The sequence below is a fragment of the Lynx canadensis genome, chromosome D4 (genome assembly GCF_007474595.2).
Source record: "Lynx canadensis isolate LIC74 chromosome D4, mLynCan4.pri.v2, whole genome shotgun sequence".
In the NCBI taxonomy this organism is placed as follows: Eukaryota; Metazoa; Chordata; class Mammalia; order Carnivora; family Felidae; genus Lynx; species Lynx canadensis.
The window spans coordinates 25835453-25856082 of NC_044315.2; the positions used below are offsets into that span (position 1 = coordinate 25835453).

The 20630-nt window shown below is 46.1% G+C and overlaps 1 protein-coding gene across 2 annotated transcripts in view; it reads left to right on the top strand.

Annotated features, from left to right (window-relative positions):
- The window catches only part of NTRK2 (neurotrophic receptor tyrosine kinase 2), a 328951-nt gene that overhangs the window by 247692 nt on the left and 60629 nt on the right, over nucleotides 1–20630 (top strand). For both annotated transcript variants that reach the window (XM_030293721.1, XM_030293722.1), the window contains 2 exons: nucleotides 13840–14012; nucleotides 20309–20543. In XM_030293721.1, coding sequence (XP_030149581.1) covers nucleotides 13840–14012; nucleotides 20309–20543 — 408 coding nt within the window. The remainder of the gene's footprint in view (nucleotides 1–13839; nucleotides 14013–20308; nucleotides 20544–20630) is intronic.

Here is a 20630-nt window from a genome sequence, read left to right on the forward strand (position 1 = left end):
AAAGTTCCACTGAGTTCTCTAAAACACAAGACTTAACAAAAATAGCACAAAAGACTTGAGCGTATCTTTTACATATGCATTGTCAACATTTTAAAAAACAACTCACCAAGGTATTGAATAATATATGCAAACCACTTAAAAGAGGCATATATTTATTAAATGAATTAGGTGGCAAAGGAATGTAGACTTGGCTAGCATAATAAAATGCAACTCCTTGGCTTAACAGAAGATGACTGGGTTTTGTTTGTTTCTGCCAAACACAGAATGTTTACATGAGTGGTGTTTGTTTACTGGTTATAATCAGGACAACCTTTCATGTTTAAAAAAATCAGATGTATATTCCATTACTGTTGTACTTAGCATTAAAATACTCTGGTATATACAGAATAGGTCACTGAGGAGAGAGGTAAAATTCTTGAACTTTCTCATCCTGCAGATTAAATACCGTTTCTGTTAAAACTCATCCAAAGGAAAAAACAGTGCATTTGCTTTCTTTATCTTCCAAAGTAACCAACATGAGTGGATGCTCTTAGACGCTCACCAGAGGTTTCTAAAAGCTGCATTTTAAAGTGAATAAAGGACATGGTGGCCCATTTGGTTGAGCTTTGGAACTTGTCTCAGGTCATGATCTCACGCTTGTGGGTTCGAGGCCCGCATGGGGCTCTGTGCTGACAGCTCTGTGCCTGGAGCCTACTTCAGATTCTGTGTCTCCCTCTCTCTCTGCCCCCCCCCCCACCCGCTCGCACTCTGTTTCTCTCTCTCTCTCAAAATAAATACACATAATAATAAAATAAAAATAAAGCGAATAAAGAACAGAATTTTCTAGGGAGGGTAAATGTAGTGTCAATAAACATCATACTAAGTTAAGCAAATGGAAGGGGGAAAGGGAGCCAGAGGAGAGGAAACAGGAAGGAGATGCTAGAAAGATGTGAGGTCAAGTAGGGTAGAAGGTGTAAAATAAGAATCCTGCTCTGATTCTGGGGGCGGGGGTGGGGGGGGCAGGGGTTTAATTCCTGCTGTTGCGATTGCTTCCTCTTTCCTTTACCCCAAAAGTTTGTTATTTTTTAAAGCACAGAATGTTCAGAACATTTGGCAGGGTTATATCTGCAGGCTCTGCTCTCTTCTGCCGCTCTTTTTTCCCCCTTAGGATAAATGGGACCAAGAGGTGCCTCTATTTTTGTAGATTCGTAGACTGATAAAACAGGAGAGCTGGAAAAAGCTTAGGGAAGAGCTGATCCTAATCTAGTCATGAGTTATACACAAGGACACTGAAGACCGTGGATTTGTGTTCTGGGCTCATGTTTCCTCCCACTGATATTTGGAGACCACCCAGGGAACTAAGTCAGCCCATCAGATTCTGAATTCAGATTCTTGAGGTCACAAGGTGAGACTCTTTGAATGTACAAACATTCTGGGAGATTAGAGAATCCTAGATGATCGTGTAGGAGTAGCTGAGGGACCTCGGCCAGATAGGGAGAAATTTCTCAGTGGGTATAGCTTTTCTTTTTGTTATCATTTCTTATTCTCTGCCTACTTCGCTGTATTTCTTTGAATGCCCTTGAAGAGAGGGTGTTGCATGGCTAAATCCAGGGCACCCTCAGCTCTTGGGTTACATTTCCTTCCCAACACATGCCAAAATAAGGTTTCAGGGCTTGGGCTGGTAATGATGAAAGATCAGCCGGCATCAGCCGTGTGTAGCCAGTGGGGCATGCTTCCACGTGGTCACATCTCCCTTGGCTACTGTCGGTGAGGCTTCTCTGGTTCGAATCACTGTCACAGCCCTAATCCCACCTCTGACCTAGACCCAGGACCTAGTCCTCATAGACACCCTGGCTTTGCCAAATAAGTTCGCAAACGAATGACCTATGAAGAGTGCTTGTTAATTAACACCGCTAAAAACAAGCAAACAAACAAACAAGAGACAAGCCAAGGAACAAAAACTTGGATTTTTCCCTTTTATCAAATCCTGACTCCTCCTCTGCCAGGTCCTTCTTGTTGAAATTCAAATGCAACTGTTGTTTCAAGCAGAGAGGACAAAATGCCTGCAGCTCAAAAATGCAGTTCCAACTTCAAGGTCGCACACCTAAGAAGTCTCATCTCAGTGATCTTGCATGTGCAGTTTTGTTGAAATCAAAGGCTTTGTTTATGTTCGCTGGAATGACTTCAAGCTTCAGAGAGGATGCCCAGGTTAATTTTCCGGGATCCGCAGGCTGCAACCTCACAAGGAAGGAGTCGGATCTTCTACAGGCTCCTGATGAATGGATCAGAATAGCACATGGGCCTTTTACAAAGCTGCTGTCTCCAGCCCAACCTGCTCAATTTTAGGGCTGCGAGCTGGCCAATTGAAAGTGTGTTCAAAGACTATCCCAGGAGCCTGGGAGGAAAACGTCTATGGTTCCGGCCCTAACCACAGGAAAGCGAATTTTTAAGGAATGAGACAAGCTGAGTGCAGCTTCCGGGGCCTGCACAGACTGTCACCTCTGAGGAGTGGCTGCGGGAGCTGCTTCTCTCCCATTGGAGGCACCCAGGGATGTTTGACAGGCTGTCTGCCCGTTGCCTAGCAACCCCGGCAGCATTGATTATGTATGCTAAGAAATTGCAGCTATTGTCCTTTTTCTTTCTCTAGAAGGAGCTGACTGGTTTGAAATCCAAGACTTTGCATTCAGACTGACAGATGTCAGTTTCCTGTAAATTCTGGCGTCGCCTGCCCCAAGTGATTTCAGAACTGGAGGGATCCACGGGAACCGATTTGAGACGGAAGTGATCCTAAGGCATGTGTAGGGCATTCGAGGGTGCAGGAGGGCTGAGCGTGCCTCTCCCTTTAGAGTATCTGCTTGTTTGGAGCCAACCAGACTGACCTTTTCTTGATATTTTTGGATGACCTTTGTTTTTTAGTGAATAGATTTGACAATTATTTTTTTTTTCCTCTTTACACTGTATTAACAATTGAAGAGCCCATAAAGAGAATGAGAAGCAGAGAAACCAGTCTTTGATCAGAATGAGTTACTTTACCTTTAAGTAACTCAATTGCCAAGGAAACGCTTCATGGCAGTTTCCCTGCATTAGCTGTGGGTGCGTTAGCTATTTTTGGCTCTCTCCAACCTGCATTTCAATAGCTACAATGCCTACAACATTTTCTTGTACTATGAATGCATGCGGATTTTTGTTTTTTAAACATAGCCACAAGTGCGCTTTGTAGGATTCATGGCCTCTCCTCCCCCTCTCCACTAACTCAGGTGTATTTCCAGAAACATAAAATGCTGCACATGAGAGAGACTTTAGAAATCCTACAGAACCCAAGCCTCATGTTTTATAGATGAGAAAGCCAAGACCCAGGGAAGTGGAGTGACTTCCTTGAGGGGTAAGTTAAAGTGAGTGAGAGGCACCAGCACAGGAACATTTGAGACTAGAAAGGACGAAATCTGACTTCAGCAGGCACTTCCTTTGGGATTTTTGCATTTCATGTTTCTGAATATCTTCTTGTTAACAGAGGAAATAAGGATGATTTTCTTCACCAAGGGTTTTGGAAGAGTTGACTGATAAGCCCTCTGGCACACTACCGTTCGGCAGCCCCAAAGTCACATCCAGCATGTTTTTCCATTCCTGTGTCTGGAGAGCCCTACCTCAGCCCCTCGATGCACACAGCTCCCATTAATCCATCAGCTCTCCGCTCAGGTTGCTCCTCTTTGGAGATACATTCCCTTGCCTGCTCCCCCAGCTAAGTCAGACCTCCCTATTACATGCTAGTAAGGCATCTGCCCTTGTCCTTCACAGCATTTGTCAAGGTTGTGCATTCTATATGTATCCGCGGGCTTAGTTAATCAATGGCAAGATTGTGGGTCTCCTCCGTTAGAGCAGTATTTTTGAGGGCGAGAGCCATGCTTTTTAGCACATTGTCTAATATCTAGTAACATGGAATCAGTGCTTGTTGAGTGAACAAAAGGATAGACGGGTGGACAGATAAACTATAGAAAAAATAGCCTTTGAAAAAGTGAAGAGTCTGCAGTTGACGTTTCTAGGTAAGGAAATGATCTGATGAGCTACAGATAATCATAGAACTTTATAGCTGAGAGGCACTGTAAAGATGATATATAGAGGATAGTGTAATCTAATGAGAAGTCATTTTAGAAATGATTGAACCACTATGCAGGTATATAGAACTATTAGCTGATGTTCTTTAGCTTAACTCCCACCTTTTGTGAGGGAAGAAACGGGGACCCAGAGAAGATGAATGACTCATCCAAGGTCACATAGCTTGACCAAGGTCACCTAACGTCAGACGTAGGACTAAAACTCAGGCCTCCCCGTCAGTATGATGCTTACCATGTACCACACTCTTATTGACTGAATTTTGCACATGCCCTGGTAGACCAAGTTGAAGAAATTCAACACAGTGCCACTTATCAAGTGCTAGTTGTGCTCATTTGCGTGTAAGGTCGACAGATACTTTTCTTGTTTTCCCAGTAGAAACGTAATTCGAGGAAATAGGCAGAAATAAAGAAAACTGGATTCTGGAATGAATGTTAACAAAACATCACAATTGGCTTTGAGGAGAAGAGCAGTAGACTGCTCATTGGAAACCTAACTCAAGCTGGTTTAAGAAGAAAAGGAAATTTATTTGTTCAAGCTACTGGTATCCTTGCTTCAGGGACTGATGGATCCAGGAAATCAGTTCTCCCTGTCTCTCTCGGGTCTGCTTTCCTCTGTATTGACCGTATTCCCAGGCAAGTTCTCCCCACACTGTGGTGAGCTATCTAAGCAACAGCTATGGGCTTGGATCCTGCCATCCAGCAACCCAAAAGAGAGCTCCTCTTCCCCAACAATTACACAGAAGTCCAAGGGCCAACTTCCTACTGGCTAGTTGTCTTGAGTTGGGTCACCAAGTCCTCTGACTCTCTGGATAATAGTCTGAATATCCAGGACTGGGTCACGTACATATTCTTGCAAATGGATGGTGGGTCAACTCTGCACAACACACATGGACTGAACGTGGGGAACCATGCTTCCCTGAAAGAATATGAGAGATTCTATCCCTGAAGAAAGGGGTAAAAGTCTGAGAAGAAAAAAAAAAAAAAAAAGGAATATGACCAACTCAAATAGGAACTACAGGACAGCTAGGCCTCACTGCTAGAACAGTTGGGATCTAAAAACTCACTCTGGATCTGAGGTGGCCCTTGTGACTGTGCCCTCTTTATCCTCTCAGCAGGAGACGCCAGGGACTGTCCTCCAGGCTTCCCTGCTGATGGAGTACAGCTATCTCTTGCCTCTGCTGCTTCCTAACATTTGACTTCTGCTTCTGGGCCAACTGCTGCTCACGTAGTCTCTGTGCTCCCCCCACCCCCACCCAATGCAGATTGCTCAAGAAGGAAAATACTGTGTGTTCAGTTGCTCTGTTCTGTCTTCATGCCAGGCCACCTACCTGTGGACCAACTATCCAAGGTGGTCACATGGCACAGATGAGGCCATCTGTGGGGAAGAAGCAACTAGAGCCAATTATCTCAGAATATGTATAGGGCAGAATAAGGGCTCAAAAAGGAAAGCTCATTCCCTCCCATTGTAGAAGAGTGAAAAAATTCATAGACAAGAAAGGACATCAAGAGTTCATCAGTTCAAGCGCTCTACCCAGGCACGTTTATCTCTAAGGCATGTGGCTATTTTCTTGCTTTCTTTCATTTTAGTTTTGTTTTTTTGTTTTGTTTTGTTTTGCTTTGTTTTGTTTTTGTGGCAGTCACCATATCAGTCCTCACATGTCAATAAATCATGAGGTTTGCCTCCCATTCCTCCCTCTTCCTGCACTTTCTCCCCACTGCACACGGAATCCTTGTTCCCACATCATGGAAATGGAAGATGACAAGATTAGTATATTTAAGAGAACATCTGTCAGCGCTGCCCTATAAAAAGAGTTTGTATGCCTTAACAGGACAGAATGTTGCAGAAAGTGCTATCAATTCCATCTTGACAAGTCTCTAGTAATAGAAGTTGTAGAACTTTTAATGGTGGCTTATTAAAAGGCTTCATCGTCTTTATGGTCCAGACATTGTTTAATAGATTTCTACTGTACTTTAGTGTAAGGCCATTCTTTCCTGGCACGTGTGTGTGGGTGTGTGCACATGTGTATCTGTGATGTGTGTGTGGGGGGGGGGTGAGGGCTGTGTGAGAAATGTGTGCACTCCCATACAGCATAGGATTGAGAGCAACATTTGCCTGGTGAGGGTCCCTCTTGTATTGAGTCAGGGCCCCGGTGATTAAGTTGCTCCACCAGTGTCCCCTTTCCAGTAACTTCAACTTTTAACCTTTGACAAGAGATCTGTTTTTTGTCTTGTTAAGTTGTCTTGTTAGCCCTATTTTCTGGCTTGTCTACAATTTATCCCCATCTTCTCAGACATGCTAAGCCCAAAACAGTGCATTTCACTGGAATGAGGACTCATCTGGTATTCAACATAGCTGGAGGCTTCATTTCACACTTCTGTATCTCTGGAATCTGTGCCTCACTTTTTAATTGACTGCCCCGCTTTTTAATTGACTTTAACATGATAAGCCAACTGTCAATTGAGTCTTGGTCTACCATGATCCATCAGCAAGTTTTGTGCAATTGGCTCCAATTTTTAATTGTATTTAAAGCTGGTAAATATATTGCAGCTGCCCATGCTGGAGGACAACTTCTGATTCATTCCTTTGAGTCAATATTTTTCTAATATGACTGTTGCTATGAATTAGTTTGATGTCTTCCAAAGACTTAGCATTTGTAATATGCAACTTGATGTGATATGCACGCATAAACCATCAATTTCAGTACCCAAATGATTGTAAACATTTTAAAGTGTGTGAATTAGGACTTGGCCTTGTGTTTCCCATTGGATGGTCAACTTGTTAGATTCTGAACCATAAGAGTCAGCATGGCTGTGAAAATAAAGATAGCAGCAATCAACACCCTGGCTATGAATCTTGTATTTGAAGCTGTCACTTGGTACATAATTAAAGTCCTTGCAAAGGCCAGTTACATATGATTGAGTTGATATACACAGGTGTTGGTTTCTAATACATAGTGAGCACTGAGTGTGATCAATTTCATTTTCATATAATCATTTAATTAGTTTTCATTGCCTTAATGCAGGCAAGCCACCTATTGGACTCTGCTTAGTTTCTTTTTTTTCAGTTTACCTATTTACTTATTTATGTATTTATTTATTTAGAAAGAAAGAGAGCATGAGTGGAGAAGGGACAAAGAGAGAGAGGGAGAGAGAGAATTTCAAGGAGGCTCCACACACTGTCAGGACAGGGCCCAACATGGGGCCTGAGCTCACAAACTGGGAGATCATGACCTGAGCCAAAACCAAGAGTTGGACACTTAACTGACAAAGCCACCCAGGCACACTGCACTCTCCTTAATTTTTAAGATCTTATTTCTATAAAGCTCTTCCTATCTCTGAATTTATTAAAATACAGTCTTCAAAAATTCACTTTTGTAAGAATTTGATAAAAATTTCCTCTACCTTTCTTTAGAGAAGACCCTGTAAGTTAGAAGAATCACACAGTATCGTGACTACAGCTTACTCTAAATCCTTGGCTAATTGTTGCCTGTAAGAACCTTATAAGAAGGGTGTCTGCCTTAATTCTATTTCAGTTTACTGTTGTTTTCCAACAGTTGCAAGAGGCAGGTTGACCCGTTGATAGTCTTTGGAGATGGCTTTTATGGAACAGTGCTATCTAACAGAAGTATAATGTGAGCCACAAATGCAAGTCACATTTGCATTTTTAAATTTCCTAGTACGCACATTAAAAAGTAAAATGAAACGGATGAAAGTAACTGTATTCATATGTTTTATTTAACGCAACATATCTAAAATATCATTTTAACATACTATTAATATAAAAATATTAATGAGATATTTTATACACTGCCAGTTTTCAAAACCTGGTGTGTATTTTATACTTACAGTACATCTCAATTTGGATCAGCCAGAGTTCAAAAGACCACCAGCCACATGTAGTTGTTGGCTACCATATTGAATAGTACAGGTCTAAGAGGTATTGGAAAGGTCAACAGTCTCCATTATCAGCAAAGCTAGATGCAATCAATTATCCTGACCCGGAAGAACTTAGGCATGTTGACAGACATTCTCATGCATCTTAGTTGTTTCATATGGGAGTTAACTCCCTGCCCTCCATATTTTAAGCATGGTGATAGGCATTGGACATAATGAAGTCCTACCATAATAATCTCTTTGTTTTTATACTTCACCTTAACTTTGTTTCTGTGATGTTAAATATTATAGGAGAAGAATATGAGATTAGTGTTTAAAACAAGGACACAAGCTTGTGTTTCCTAAGCCACCTGTACTTTGAAATGCAATGATCATTTGTCACATCCTACCACATCCAATCACACCAATGATTTCAAATAAGCTTTCTCGCCTCTCCTCTGAGCTTCCAGTTAGTTAGCCTTAATATTTTGTGGAAGCATTTGAGATGAATGCTAATTTTCCTTTTGTTTTTTTTCCCCCTTGCCTCCATTTTGCCTTTGCTAGTTTCTCAGTTCTGTGCTGAAGTTTATTGCATGCTGCTCAGTTCTTCCAACTCTGAATCAGTGTGTGCTCAAGGCAGTAACTCTCTGTAGCTCTGGATGAGACCTCTCCCTTGAGAATGTCTTCAGAAAGGATGGTAGCTTTTGAAGTGTCAGGAAATTCATCAGGAATAAGAAGGAATGAAGCTACAAAGCAGACACCAGGAGTAAGAAAATAGCAATGCTTACTGATGGGGCAAATATGCCTGTCAAAATGAAACTTAAGTGGAGGGAATTGTCAGTGAGGGAAGCTGCCGCCTCATGTCCATTGCCAAGGACTCGGGGAACCAGCCAAGCCTCCTTTAATTGAGTAAAATGACAATCAGCCGTGGTACTAAAACAGAGATGATTTTTATAAATAGGGTTGATAGCAGGATTTTTCCAGCTTCTGATTGCTGTCTGGCTATGGTTCCACCCTGAGAAAAATTTTGCCCTCTGAGTGCCAAATTCAGAAGATGATTTTGCCCAACTTGTTACTGCCATATTTTCTGAATCTCTTAAAATAGGATTGAATCATAATTTAGAAAAGGGACCCAACATGCAAAAATGGATGGGCACATAGGATGCAGCTAGGTTTGTAGGATGCACTCACCCCATGAATAGTGAAATCTTTCTCAAATCCAAAAATTTTACTGAAGCACAGCTTCTGACATTACACTAAGAGCAGTCTCTTCCCATAGTGTATTGCCTTGGGGAAATGGAGATGTAAGATGCTTATTAGCTCTTTTAGTTTGGTGCCCCCCCCCAACAAAAATTCTGTCTTCTCTTCCATCCCACCCTCTACCCCACTGCCGAACTCTCTCCCTGTCTCTCCCTCCCTGTCTCTCTCTCTCTCTCTCTCTCTCTTAAACACACACACACACACACACACACACACACACACACACAATCTAGCATTCTGGAATCAACAGTACATAGCTAAAACTTATGAAGAGAGATTACATGAAGAATCTTTTCATGCCTTGTGATAATGCCCTAAAGGGGTCAGTAGTCTTCTTTAGTTCAATGTTAATGATAGGCTGAGGCCCTAGAAATAATCTCAGTGACACAGGGCAGCCTCTGAGTAAGGAGACTTTATCTCTGAGAAGACATCACAGGCTTCAAAGGGCTTTTGGAGGGAAATGGTGGCAGCCCGGGGTACCGCTGTTCTCATATTGAGCCATCTCTGTACCTTATCCATGCATCTTTGGGCCTCCCTGCATCCTCATGTGAACAAATCAGATGCAGGCCTAGTTGTGGTTTTGATTTCAAATATCACTGTCTACCGGGGACCCTCGGAGGCCTCTTAGCTTACACTACCTCACTCAGTCCTCCCAGTGACCCTGAGAAATAGATGACATTGTTCCCCTCACTCCACAAAGGATAAAACCAGAGCTCAGAGAGATCCAGAGCAGTCAGAATTTGAACCCAGATTTTTTTTTTAATTCTAAGCTAGAATGCCTTCTTTTTGAGTGCCACTATTGTGAGGATCTGTCATTTGTGGGGGTTTTCTGTTGTTGTTGTTTCTTTATTTTGAGAGAGAGCGAGAGTGAGTGGGAGCAAGCAGGGGAGGGGCAGAGAGCGATAGAGAGAATCCCAAGCAGGCTCTGCACTGTCAGCGCAGAGCCCAACGTGAGGTTCGATCCCACGAACCATGAGATTGTGACCTGAGCCAAAATCAAGAGTTGGACGCCCAACGGGCTGAACCACCCAGGTGCCCTGTGAGGATCTGTCTTTCGACCAGAAGGAGAACACAACCGCTTGGGGCCAGCCCTCCAGGAGAGAAGGCATTGGGAAGTCTCCTCCTCATCCTTACATTCTCGTCCCTGCTTTCTCTACATGTACTCGGGCCCACTCGCTACCTTTCCACATGAAAGTCCACTTTTCAGCCCTTTCCAGTGCTCTCTCATCTCTAGCTTGCACACATCTCGTGGGTCCAGGGTTCTTTTATTTGCCCAACGTTGGATTCTGTTGTCAGAGGAAGTAGTGGAGACAGACACGTACCCAAAACCATAATGCAAGTCCAAGTACAGGAGATGTTCCAATGTGTGTATTTTACTCCCAGGCAATGGCAACGTCCACGTCCTCTGTGTCCATCTTCTTGCCCTAACTGTGATTTATTTTTCTACCTAGAAGTTAGGCAGACCAAAACACTGGTTGGATTAAAAAACACCTAAAAAGCAGGCCCACAGATAAAACGGACCTAAACAGGTCGTGAAGATAAGCACTTCATGCCTCCCATGAGGAGGCTTAGTTTGGATGGGGACAAGCAAGAGGAGCTTAGTTTGGATGGGGACAAGCCCAGTTTCTGGAGCTTCGAGGAAGCAGAGCCCCAAAACGCAGGCTTTCAGCCTCTGTTCATTTTGTTATTAAATGAAGAAATGTGCGGTTTCCATGGCAACAGCCCTACCAAAATTTTATGGCTTCTCTGACTACTTGCTGGCCCAAATCAGCTCACTTTTCAAAGCAGGTGCTCTTAAGGGATGCTTTTTGGAAAACCACATTCTAATGTGAGAATGGGGAACCCCACCACCAGACCCTTTTTTCAGTCGGTACCTCCAGGCTTTGGCATAAGAGGTAATTGCCTGTAGCCTAATGAAAACTGTAGATATAATTTCTGTCTCCTTGGGTCAGGTCAGCAATGGGAAGAAAGCTTCAAATCCTGCTAAAGGCAGTTCGTGAAAACACTAGATTCTATACGGATTGTAGCAGAAAAGACTTTGTGATCTTGCTGTTGCCTCTGTCATCTTAATGTTCTCTTGTCGCTGATATGAAGCAGACCCTGCATATTCATCGGTGCCCTCCTGTGCTTTCCCTGCTTGGGAGAGCAGCCCTGGGCATGGTAAATTACATATTGCAAAGTCATTGTGTGGCAGACTCGATGACGAGCCTCCTGACCCCCTTTGGGAATGAAGGATTTGCTCCCTGACTTGCTAGGAAGCCTCAGTCAGTCCTCAGCTACCAGCAGCCTGTGGGGGCTCAGAAAGGCCATTCAAGATCACACTCCCTTCCCAGTGGCCTCCGTCTGATGGCTGACTGATACAAAGCTACAAAGGCCCAGCCCCTTTGGCTGAAACTCAGGACAGCTCTGAAGGGTCATCCCATAGGCCTTGTGGGGGAGTGTTGAGACACAGCTCCACTCCCCCAGTGCCCAATCCCTCCCAGCAGGTGCTAATCCCAAGAGCATGCCCCAATGAATGTCTTGGCTGCTAACTTCTATCCCAGAGTCTTTCCCTCAGGAACTTGACTTGTGGCACATTCCAAGGTCTAGAAGTTGCCCAGGTCAGGAGTATCTCCCACCCAGGAGAGCAGAGTCAAGGCAGCAATGAGCTGTAACACGCTACATGACCACCAGAAGCCTGGCAGTGCTCGTTGACCCTGACGCAGTGTGTGGTACACATCTGGCAGGCGACATGCTTTCATTCTGTTCCCGAGTGACTATGGATGTTCACATTTGCCCTCTAACACCAATAAAGACAGATGGAAGTCTCTGGAAAAAGGATTCACATACCCACATGCCACCTCTACCAGGAGGAGTCCTCTGGCCGTCCCTTCTCCCTGTCCCTTAACTGTGGCTGCTGTCACAAATTACTACAAACGGAGTGGCTAAAGCAACCCAGATAATTTCTCTCATTGTTTTGATGGTCAGACATCCAAAATCAGTTTTGTTAAAGATAAAGGGAAGATGTAGGCAGCGCTGGCTTCTTCTGGAGGCTCCAGGGTAGAAGACATTTCCTGGCGTTTTCCAGGTTTTAGAGGCCACCTTCATTCCTTTGCTCATGGCCCCTTCTTCTACCCTCAAAGCCAACAGTGTAGCAGCTTCTGTACTGCCTGACCTCTGCTCCTACCTTACACCTTCTCTCTCCTGACCCTCCCACCCTTCTCACCCAGGAACCTTTGTTTGGAATGACATTGAGCCTACTTGGATAATCCCTCCACGTCAAGATCCTTCACTTAGAGGCCCCTGTGTGGCTCAGTCGGTTAAGCATTTCCACCATGTGTGACCTCGCGGTCATGAGATTGAGCCCCAGGTCGGGCTCTGCGTTGGCAGCACGGAGGCCTGTTTGCGATTCTACTCTCTCTGCTCCTCTCTCTGCACCTCTTCCATTCTCACAATAAATAAATAAACATGGAGAAAAAAAAGATCCTGATGTAATCGCATTTACAAAGTCTCTTTTGCCATGTCAAGTAACATATTCATAGATTCTGGGGGTTGGGACATGGACGCCTTTGTATGGGTATCATTCAACCTCGGACACCAGTGCCCATGCCCGAGTCAGGACTCCAGGCAGAGGAATGAACACACGCAGAGACAGGAAGGCACGGCCTGATGTCATTTGGGCAGCTGTGGATCTTTCTTAAGGTGGGAGCATAGGTTTCAAGAGAAGCATGTCAAGTGATCAAACTGGACAGAGATGCAGGGGAGCTCACATTGGATACATGTCTTAAACTTGAGTTATAGTTAATCATAAATGTGGCTCATCTCCCTGTTTGCCCATAAGCACCTGAGGCCAGGACATGGGTCAGTGTCTTCCCGATGTCACCACAGCTCTGGCTCAGAGACTGGCACAGGACAGGAGTTCGGTGCAGGTGTGTGTCATCAGCCCATGGCAGCTTTGCCCTGCTATGACACTGTGGGGGCAGAGTGGTCTGAGAAGAGAACTGTCCTGGGCACCTTCATCTTGGCCACGTGACCGGCCTGCTTGGACCTCCCCAGATTGGGGCTTTTCCTGGGGCCGGCAGCGTGGGTGAGCACAAGTGAAGCCTTTCTGAAGGGTTACATAATAATGCTGGCCCAGTGATCACAGTCAAGGCTGGAAGATGGGTGCATGAGGGTTCAGTATGCTCTCCTATCTACTGGATATTTCCATAATATCAAGTTTTTCTTAAAGTTATGTGAGCGGAAGTGAGCGGCACATAGCATCCTTGAAAACGTAACAGGTACCAAAAGGGAAGAGAAGTCTGTGGTGATAACTGGGTAATGATAGAGAAAAAAATGGGTTAAGACTATAAAAAGCTCATGTCTGTTACTTAATGAGAAAACATCTGTACGAGCGCTTCGTAAACCGTAAAGCGTTCCATACCCATAAGGGACTTTTCCTCAGTTATTAATACAAACGGTATTTCTTCAGGAATTAGGCAATTTTCCAATCTTTTGTATAGTAAATGAGATGGATTTCCTTCCCATCTACGAACCTCAGGGCTCACTGAAGTACTTCCTTCTCAACACAACCTTTCCCTTTGATGTCAGTTTAAGGTGTGTTGATTTTTTTCCTCTGTCTGCCCCTCATCCTCAGACGCTGAAGGACGCCAGTGACAACGCCCGCAAGGACTTCCACCGTGAGGCAGAGCTGCTGACCAACCTCCAGCACGAGCACATTGTCAAGTTCTACGGTGTCTGTGTGGAGGGCGACCCGCTCATCATGGTCTTTGAGTACATGAAGCACGGGGATCTCAACAAGTTCCTCAGGTGCGGTGCGGGGGATGGGATGGGAGGGGGCTTGAGGACGGTGCAGGCCTTCATGATTAAAACAGATGGAGGGTGAGGACCAGCAGTTGCTGGGAAGGTCCAAGGGTCACTTGGAACTTTCTCTAGAATGGCCTCTCCTGGTGACACCACCACCATGTACCACAGAGAAAGAAACTGAGGCCACGGCAATGTTCTTGTCTTAATGAACTAACTCTACAGTATGCGATGTGAGCGATTCCACTCAGTTGCACCTGTGTTCATTGAGCATTTGTTAATGAAGTGACATGTGACATGGCATTTGAAGTGGACCGTAGAGTATCTGTAGGAGTTTGCCAGGTGGATTAGAGAGGAGTGTCCTTCAGGGTTAAGGAATCAGTGAGTTAAGGGACTAAGGTGTCACAGTGAGAGGTTTGGTCATCCAGCAGTGGAGAGCCCAGAGTAGGCACAGGATGTGTAAAAGGAGTGAGAAGGAGTCAAGGGTGGAGGGATGAGCAGTTGGATTTTAACCTGACAACAAAATGGAGACCCAGGAGGTCAGGAGGTCAGGGATGTGGTGAAAAGAACAGAATCCATAGAGCAAAAGCTCTGGAAGGAAGGAGGTCAAAAAACATTGGACGGGACCATTGGAAACACGGGCTATAGTTCTTGCTGAGCCCCTGAAGCCCTGCAAAGATGGACAGCCTTCACTTGAGGTGTTTTGTGGCAAACAGGGTCATTAGAAGAAGGCAAGGCAAGGAAGGGGGAAATGCTGATTATATAAGGGAGCCACTGGGTTATAAAATAGGGTCCGTGTCACTTGGATTTCTAGCATTAACCTAATTAGATTTTAGTTTACCAGTGGCTTCCTAGAAAGTCCCCCACCTTATGACAGGGAGGGGTCTCAAGACAGAATAAGTGAGAGACAATGCTGAGTGCCCATAATCCGGGGGTCAAGGTGAAGATACTTGGAAATAGTGAGGAGCTGAATCTCAGCTCTGGCGTTTATTAGCCAAGGGAACTTGGGCAAGTGTCTCAGCTGTTCAGGTAGTGATACGGAGCTAGCAGGGCAGATATGAGGACTAAGTTGGGATAAGTACAGAAAACTCTTAGCATAGAAGCAAATAGGAAGTTTTCAACAAGCAGAAGCTTGAATTCCACTGGTGATGATATCTACTGGTAAACCAACTGCCTCCGCGAAGGGAATCACTGGGAGAGCTACACTGGGTAAGACAGAGAAGTCCATGGTCACCCAGCTAGGGTTCCCGGTCAGTGTTCTCTTCCTGCACCTCCCAAGGGACAGAAGAAATGAGCTGATCCACACACTCCTTGCTGAAGGAAACCAAGGAATGCTTTTATTTGCATTGAGCGGGGGAACGAATGGAGCCCACCCGTTTAAGATCATGAGTGGAAAGAGTGAGATTCCCAGTAGCGTGGGCTGGGGAGACTGGATTCTCCTTCCCAGTCTGCATCAGCAGCTGTGTCGCTTGGGTGGGTCCTCAGCCCACGTGGACCTGAGTTAGATTCTCTCTGTGTCACCTCTGGCTCTAACGTGCAGTTGTCTTTCCAATGTAGCTGCCCCTCAACTTTGGAAGATTAGCAAGTGTGCTGCCTGTGATATCTCAGTAGGTAGTAGAATTTAGGACAAATGAGAAAGATGTCGGCCTCAGTAAAAGGGGTATAATAATGCCCACATAGAGGACTAGTGTCAAGACTATTGTGGTGGCAGATAATCGGTAGATGCTGTCCCCACTGTCCTCCCTCTCTGCCACGCTGAAGGATCCACAATGCTGGGGATATTAAACCTCTTGTGTTATGGTGACCTCTCTATCCTTCTCCAGTTTCTGGGGGCGCTGGAAAGGGCTTTCCCCAGAAAAGGGCACCAGGCAGTCACTTCGTGCAGCCCCTGGAAGATTCAGAAACTGTGCTGTTTACATAGTAAGTCCACCACGGTGAGAACAGTGGAGGGGGCAGTGTACCTCTGTGCTTGGAAAATGCCATCATGTGGTTTGCACCTTCTGGATCACTTTTGCCATCTCTAGCCTCATGAATACGTGTGCAATTTAGTCCTCTTGCTGGGATGGGTCCCCATGCTCTGCCTTGCTTACAATTGTGGGGGGGGGGAAGGAAAGCCAGTGAAATTAGGGATTTGTAGCCGACACTTGGTGTTCAGAGACCATCATCCTGATGCACTACTCTGTGCCTGCAAGGTTTTTCTTGTAGGTGATAAGAGATGATGATGGTAGCTTTTGTCTTTCAGCTCTGATGTGAAAGGAGGAAAATTAGCTGCTCCTAGAAGTATTTTTCCCTTGTTCCCATGATCTCAGCTACTTGTCTATTTAAAGATGTTGCTTTCCAAAAACTGTAGCATAATACAACCAAACGTATTCACCCATATGCAGTGAAATGCTTCTGTGAGCTCACACTGCGTGTGCACATACGTGTATGCATGCGTATGTAACCAAGTGTGTGTGTGTGTGTGTGTGCGCACACGCATGTGTTGATCCTTTCGCTTTTGGCTCAACCAACCTCTCCTTAGCTCTCCTTCCTGCTTCCGGAAGAAGCAGGCACCTGATTTTTAGGAATCTCTTCTGCTTGATCTCAGAATCTGATGAACTCTGGTTTCAACAGGTATTCAATGCCAAGAATCAGGTTCTTAGGCACAATAATATGCTCTGAACTATAGTCTGTCCTCCCTTTCTGGAAGGGAGTCTAGCCCCTAAACCACCATGAACATGTCCCCAAGCATCATTGGCACTGGCCTATAAAGACAGATGTCTACAATTTTCTCTCACTCTTTTTATTCACCCCGAAGCCATACATTGAGTACCAACATGGCCAAGTCCTCTGCTAGGTTGGCCAGGAAATGAGGAGTAAAACGTAGTTCTTGCTGGCAAGGAGATGACAGTTTTGCCTATTGGAATCTCTCCAGAATTCCTTTCCAACAAGAGGAAGAGAGATAAGGCTTTTCCAAGCAATAACAGCTAATATTATTGAGACTTCTAAGCAATTTAAGTGGTTTAACTTGTATAAACTTAATAAACTATGATTATCATTATTCCCATTTTATGGTCCAAAAAACTGGGTCACGATGCTGGTGAGTGACACAGCTGAGATTCAAACCCACAGACCCTGGCTGCAAAACCCATAGAGCACTGCAATACTTCCTCTTGGGGTAGCTGTTGATAAAACTCAGAAGGAAGGTAGTGTGCCGTGGCATTCTGGAGCCAGACAGTGTGGCTAAGTGCCCGCTGTAACCCACACTTGGAGAGAATAAGCAGAGGAACGGTGAACAGCTTCCCCCGTTAGAAGCCCACTGAGCCTTCCCGCTCCTCAAGCGGGGTGCTAATGGTGCTTTTCCCCTCTTAAGGCATGTTCTCCTGGAAGAGGTAAACATGGTTTGATTTCTAAGAGCTGCAGGGTCACCTGAGGAGTGAAGCAGAGAGCTGCTGTGTTAAGTTCATTTATACTCCTCTTGAGAACTTGGTGAGAAGACTCACCTGCCCTCTTACAGCAGGACTTTCTGCTCCAAGAAAGCATGCAGAGGTGTCTCCCATTACAAGGAGTCCTGTTAAGTACTCACAAGCAAGCAGGGAAACCATTGGTTTAGCGTGCCGGAGCCTGCCCCAACCTGCATGTGGTATCAGAGTGCAGAAGGCACTGGGGAGTCACAGCTTTCTGGGGCCTTCGGAGGGTAAGGCTGGAGAATGGGGCTTTGTGCACAAGTGGCCTATAGCACTGGCCTCTGTCTTCTCTGGAGACTTTGCAACTGATAGATTCTTAGAAGGGTCTAGATTCCTGGCAAATCGGCAACGTTATTTCACTCTTTGATTTAGATTCATGGAGGAGATTCCATCCTGGCCTAGATTCTCAGGATATTTCAGGATTTCTCATAGTTTGTGTGTTCTTCTAGGTCTCTCTGCTGGTATTGAAGTCACAGTCAGGGCTTTGTCTCCTGTAATAAGAGACAACATTCCCACTTTCCCCTCTTTCCCCGGCCCCCTTGGGTGCTGGGAAGAACAACATTGGAGCGATCTTTAGTGCTGGCTTTGCACGAAAGCCCAAGCAAGCTCTCAGTTATTGCTCGTATTAGTGAGCTCAGGAGGGTGCAGTGGGTACCCCCTCTTTACAGAATGAGAAGACGGTCCAGAGCGGTTCTGCAGGTCACGTGAGGTCACAGCTAGTGTGCTAGGATGGGATTCAAATTCCGTTTGGATACCCTGAGCCTTGCCCAGAGGTTTTGAGCTGAACAGAGCCCCAGGGCATTTCCCCACACTGCTCCTCAGTGCTACAACGGGGAGGCACTAGGGACTGGGTCTGAGTGGAGGTGACAGGCACCAGAACCTCCTTTCACAAAAACAGGAAGCCCCTCCCTGGGAATGGTTCAACGCAGATATTTAGAGACACAAGGGACCTACAGGATCACCCAGCCTAATATCTGTATGTTTGACTGATGGAAATTACAGACTGGACAAGTTCAAAGCTTCCCTAGATCCTGGTGCTGGGAAACTCCCCTCCTCCTTGTCCAGTGCTTGTTCTTTTTTTTTTTTTTTAATGTTTATTTTTAAGAGGCAGAGAGAGACAGAGACAGAGACAGAGAGTGAGCGGGAGAGGAGCAGAGAGACAGGGAGACACAGAATCCGAAGCAAGTTCCAGGCTCCGAGCTGTCAACACAGGGCCCGACGCAGGGCTCAAACTCACCAACCGTGAGATCGTGACCTGAGCCGAAGTCGGGCGCTTAACCGACTGAGCCACCCAGGTGCCCCTCCAGTGCTTGTTCTAAGGGAATACGAGAGTAAGAGATTTGGAAATCCAGAAAAGGGGAATCACTGTGGGCTGGAGCCAGGAAGGAGGCACTTCCACCCACAGTTTGAGACCATCTGACTGAGGTAGGTCTGGGTGGTACTAAGAGACAGAAGGAGCAGAGAGTTCTGGGATCATTCAGCCTCTTTTATTTGCAAATTCTTATATGGTTCTGGAACACTGCAGGTGGGGCCGTCCACTTTAAAATCCATTTAAAATCTATATTTATTTTGAGTGCTTCCAACTGTCCTGAAGGAAATCTTCTCCCTTATTTGCCTCTGGGAGGGAGAACCCCTTTGACCCCTCCACAGAAGCTTCTAGAAGAAAGGGACCCTTTACTCTTTGCTCTACAGAGCCATGGGGGGCAGCAACACTGGTCTTGGCAGGATTCCAGAGTGGGGACTGCCAGGGCTGAGGGCACATCCTCACTGTAGGACACCCCCCCCTCCGGAAAGCACATGCCAGTGTTTAGATACCTTAAGTCATCACACAGCTGGGAAAAGGCCAAGTGCATAAGACAGAAGAAAAAGAAGATATGGGTGCCTGGGTGGCTCAGTCCATTAAGCATCCGATTCTTAATTTCCGTTCAGGTCATGACCTCACGGTTTGTGGGATTGAGCCCTGCATCAGGCTCTGCACTGACAGTGTGGAGCCTTCTTGGGATTCTCTCTGTCTCCCTCTCTCTCTGCCCCTTCCCTGCTTGTACTCTCTCTCTCTCTCTCTCTCTCTCTAAGTAAATAATCTTAAAAAAAAACTATTTAAGAAAAAGAAGATATAAAATACCATACTCCCTCTACACCCTCCCCCCCCATAGTGGAAAGGATAAAACTCAGCCCAGTAAAAGAATCAATGTATTGTGGTTCAAAAAGCTCTCCATGTGGTGGCCAGTGCACATGCCGAGCCGGAGGTGGGGGGAGGGGTGGGCAGGAGGAGATGGGATTTGTCATGGGGAATGATGTCTGAGGGTGCCCTGACATTCTGCTCAGTTGGGCTTGAAGGAGAGAGGGCAGCTTGAAAACCATACCCCCCACCCCCCCCCCGCTGCTGCAGAGCTCTGGCCCTGGTGGGGTCACTCTGGAGGCATTGGCCCGGGTCGGGGGCGCTCAGCCGAAGCATATAGCTGAGAGGGGAGGGCTGGGGTTCCCACTAAGGCACGATGACCCATCGCTTCAAGAGAGCCAAACTCTCCCCTTATGTTCTTTCTCCATTGCTTCTCAGGGTCAGGGGCTCTGGCCAGTGCCTGGCCCCAGCCCAGCTCTGGAGCCCCTAAAATGTACACCTCTGTGTGTGTGTTGAGGAGGGTACCATTCAGGTCCACATGGCCCTGGGAATTCTAGATGCCCTGGGAAATGAAGCCTGGGTGCTCTCACGGCTTTAGGGGTGCACCTGTGGGTGAAGCATCCTTCCCCCCTCTTTAGCTAAGTCAGGCAGCCCTTGAGCCCCAGCAGCTGATGGGAGCAAAGGGCCCCCGGAGGAAAAAGCTGGGGCTCCAGCAACGCCTTCCATTTCCTCCACAGGGCCCACGGGCCTGACGCTGTGCTGATGGCCGAAGGCAACCCGCCGACAGAGCTGACGCAGTCCCAGATGCTGCACATCGCCCAGCAGATAGCGGCGGGCATGGTCTACCTGGCGTCCCAACACTTTGTGCACCGAGATCTGGCCACCCGGAACTGCCTGGTCGGTGAGAACCTCCTGGTGAAAATCGGGGACTTCGGGATGTCCCGGGACGTGTACAGCACTGACTACTACAGGGTGAGTGGCTGTGCCCACCGGGAGCCCCCAGGGCCCTCTTTCCCTGGGAGGCCCTTGTATTCATTTGCTGGGGCTGCTGTAACACAA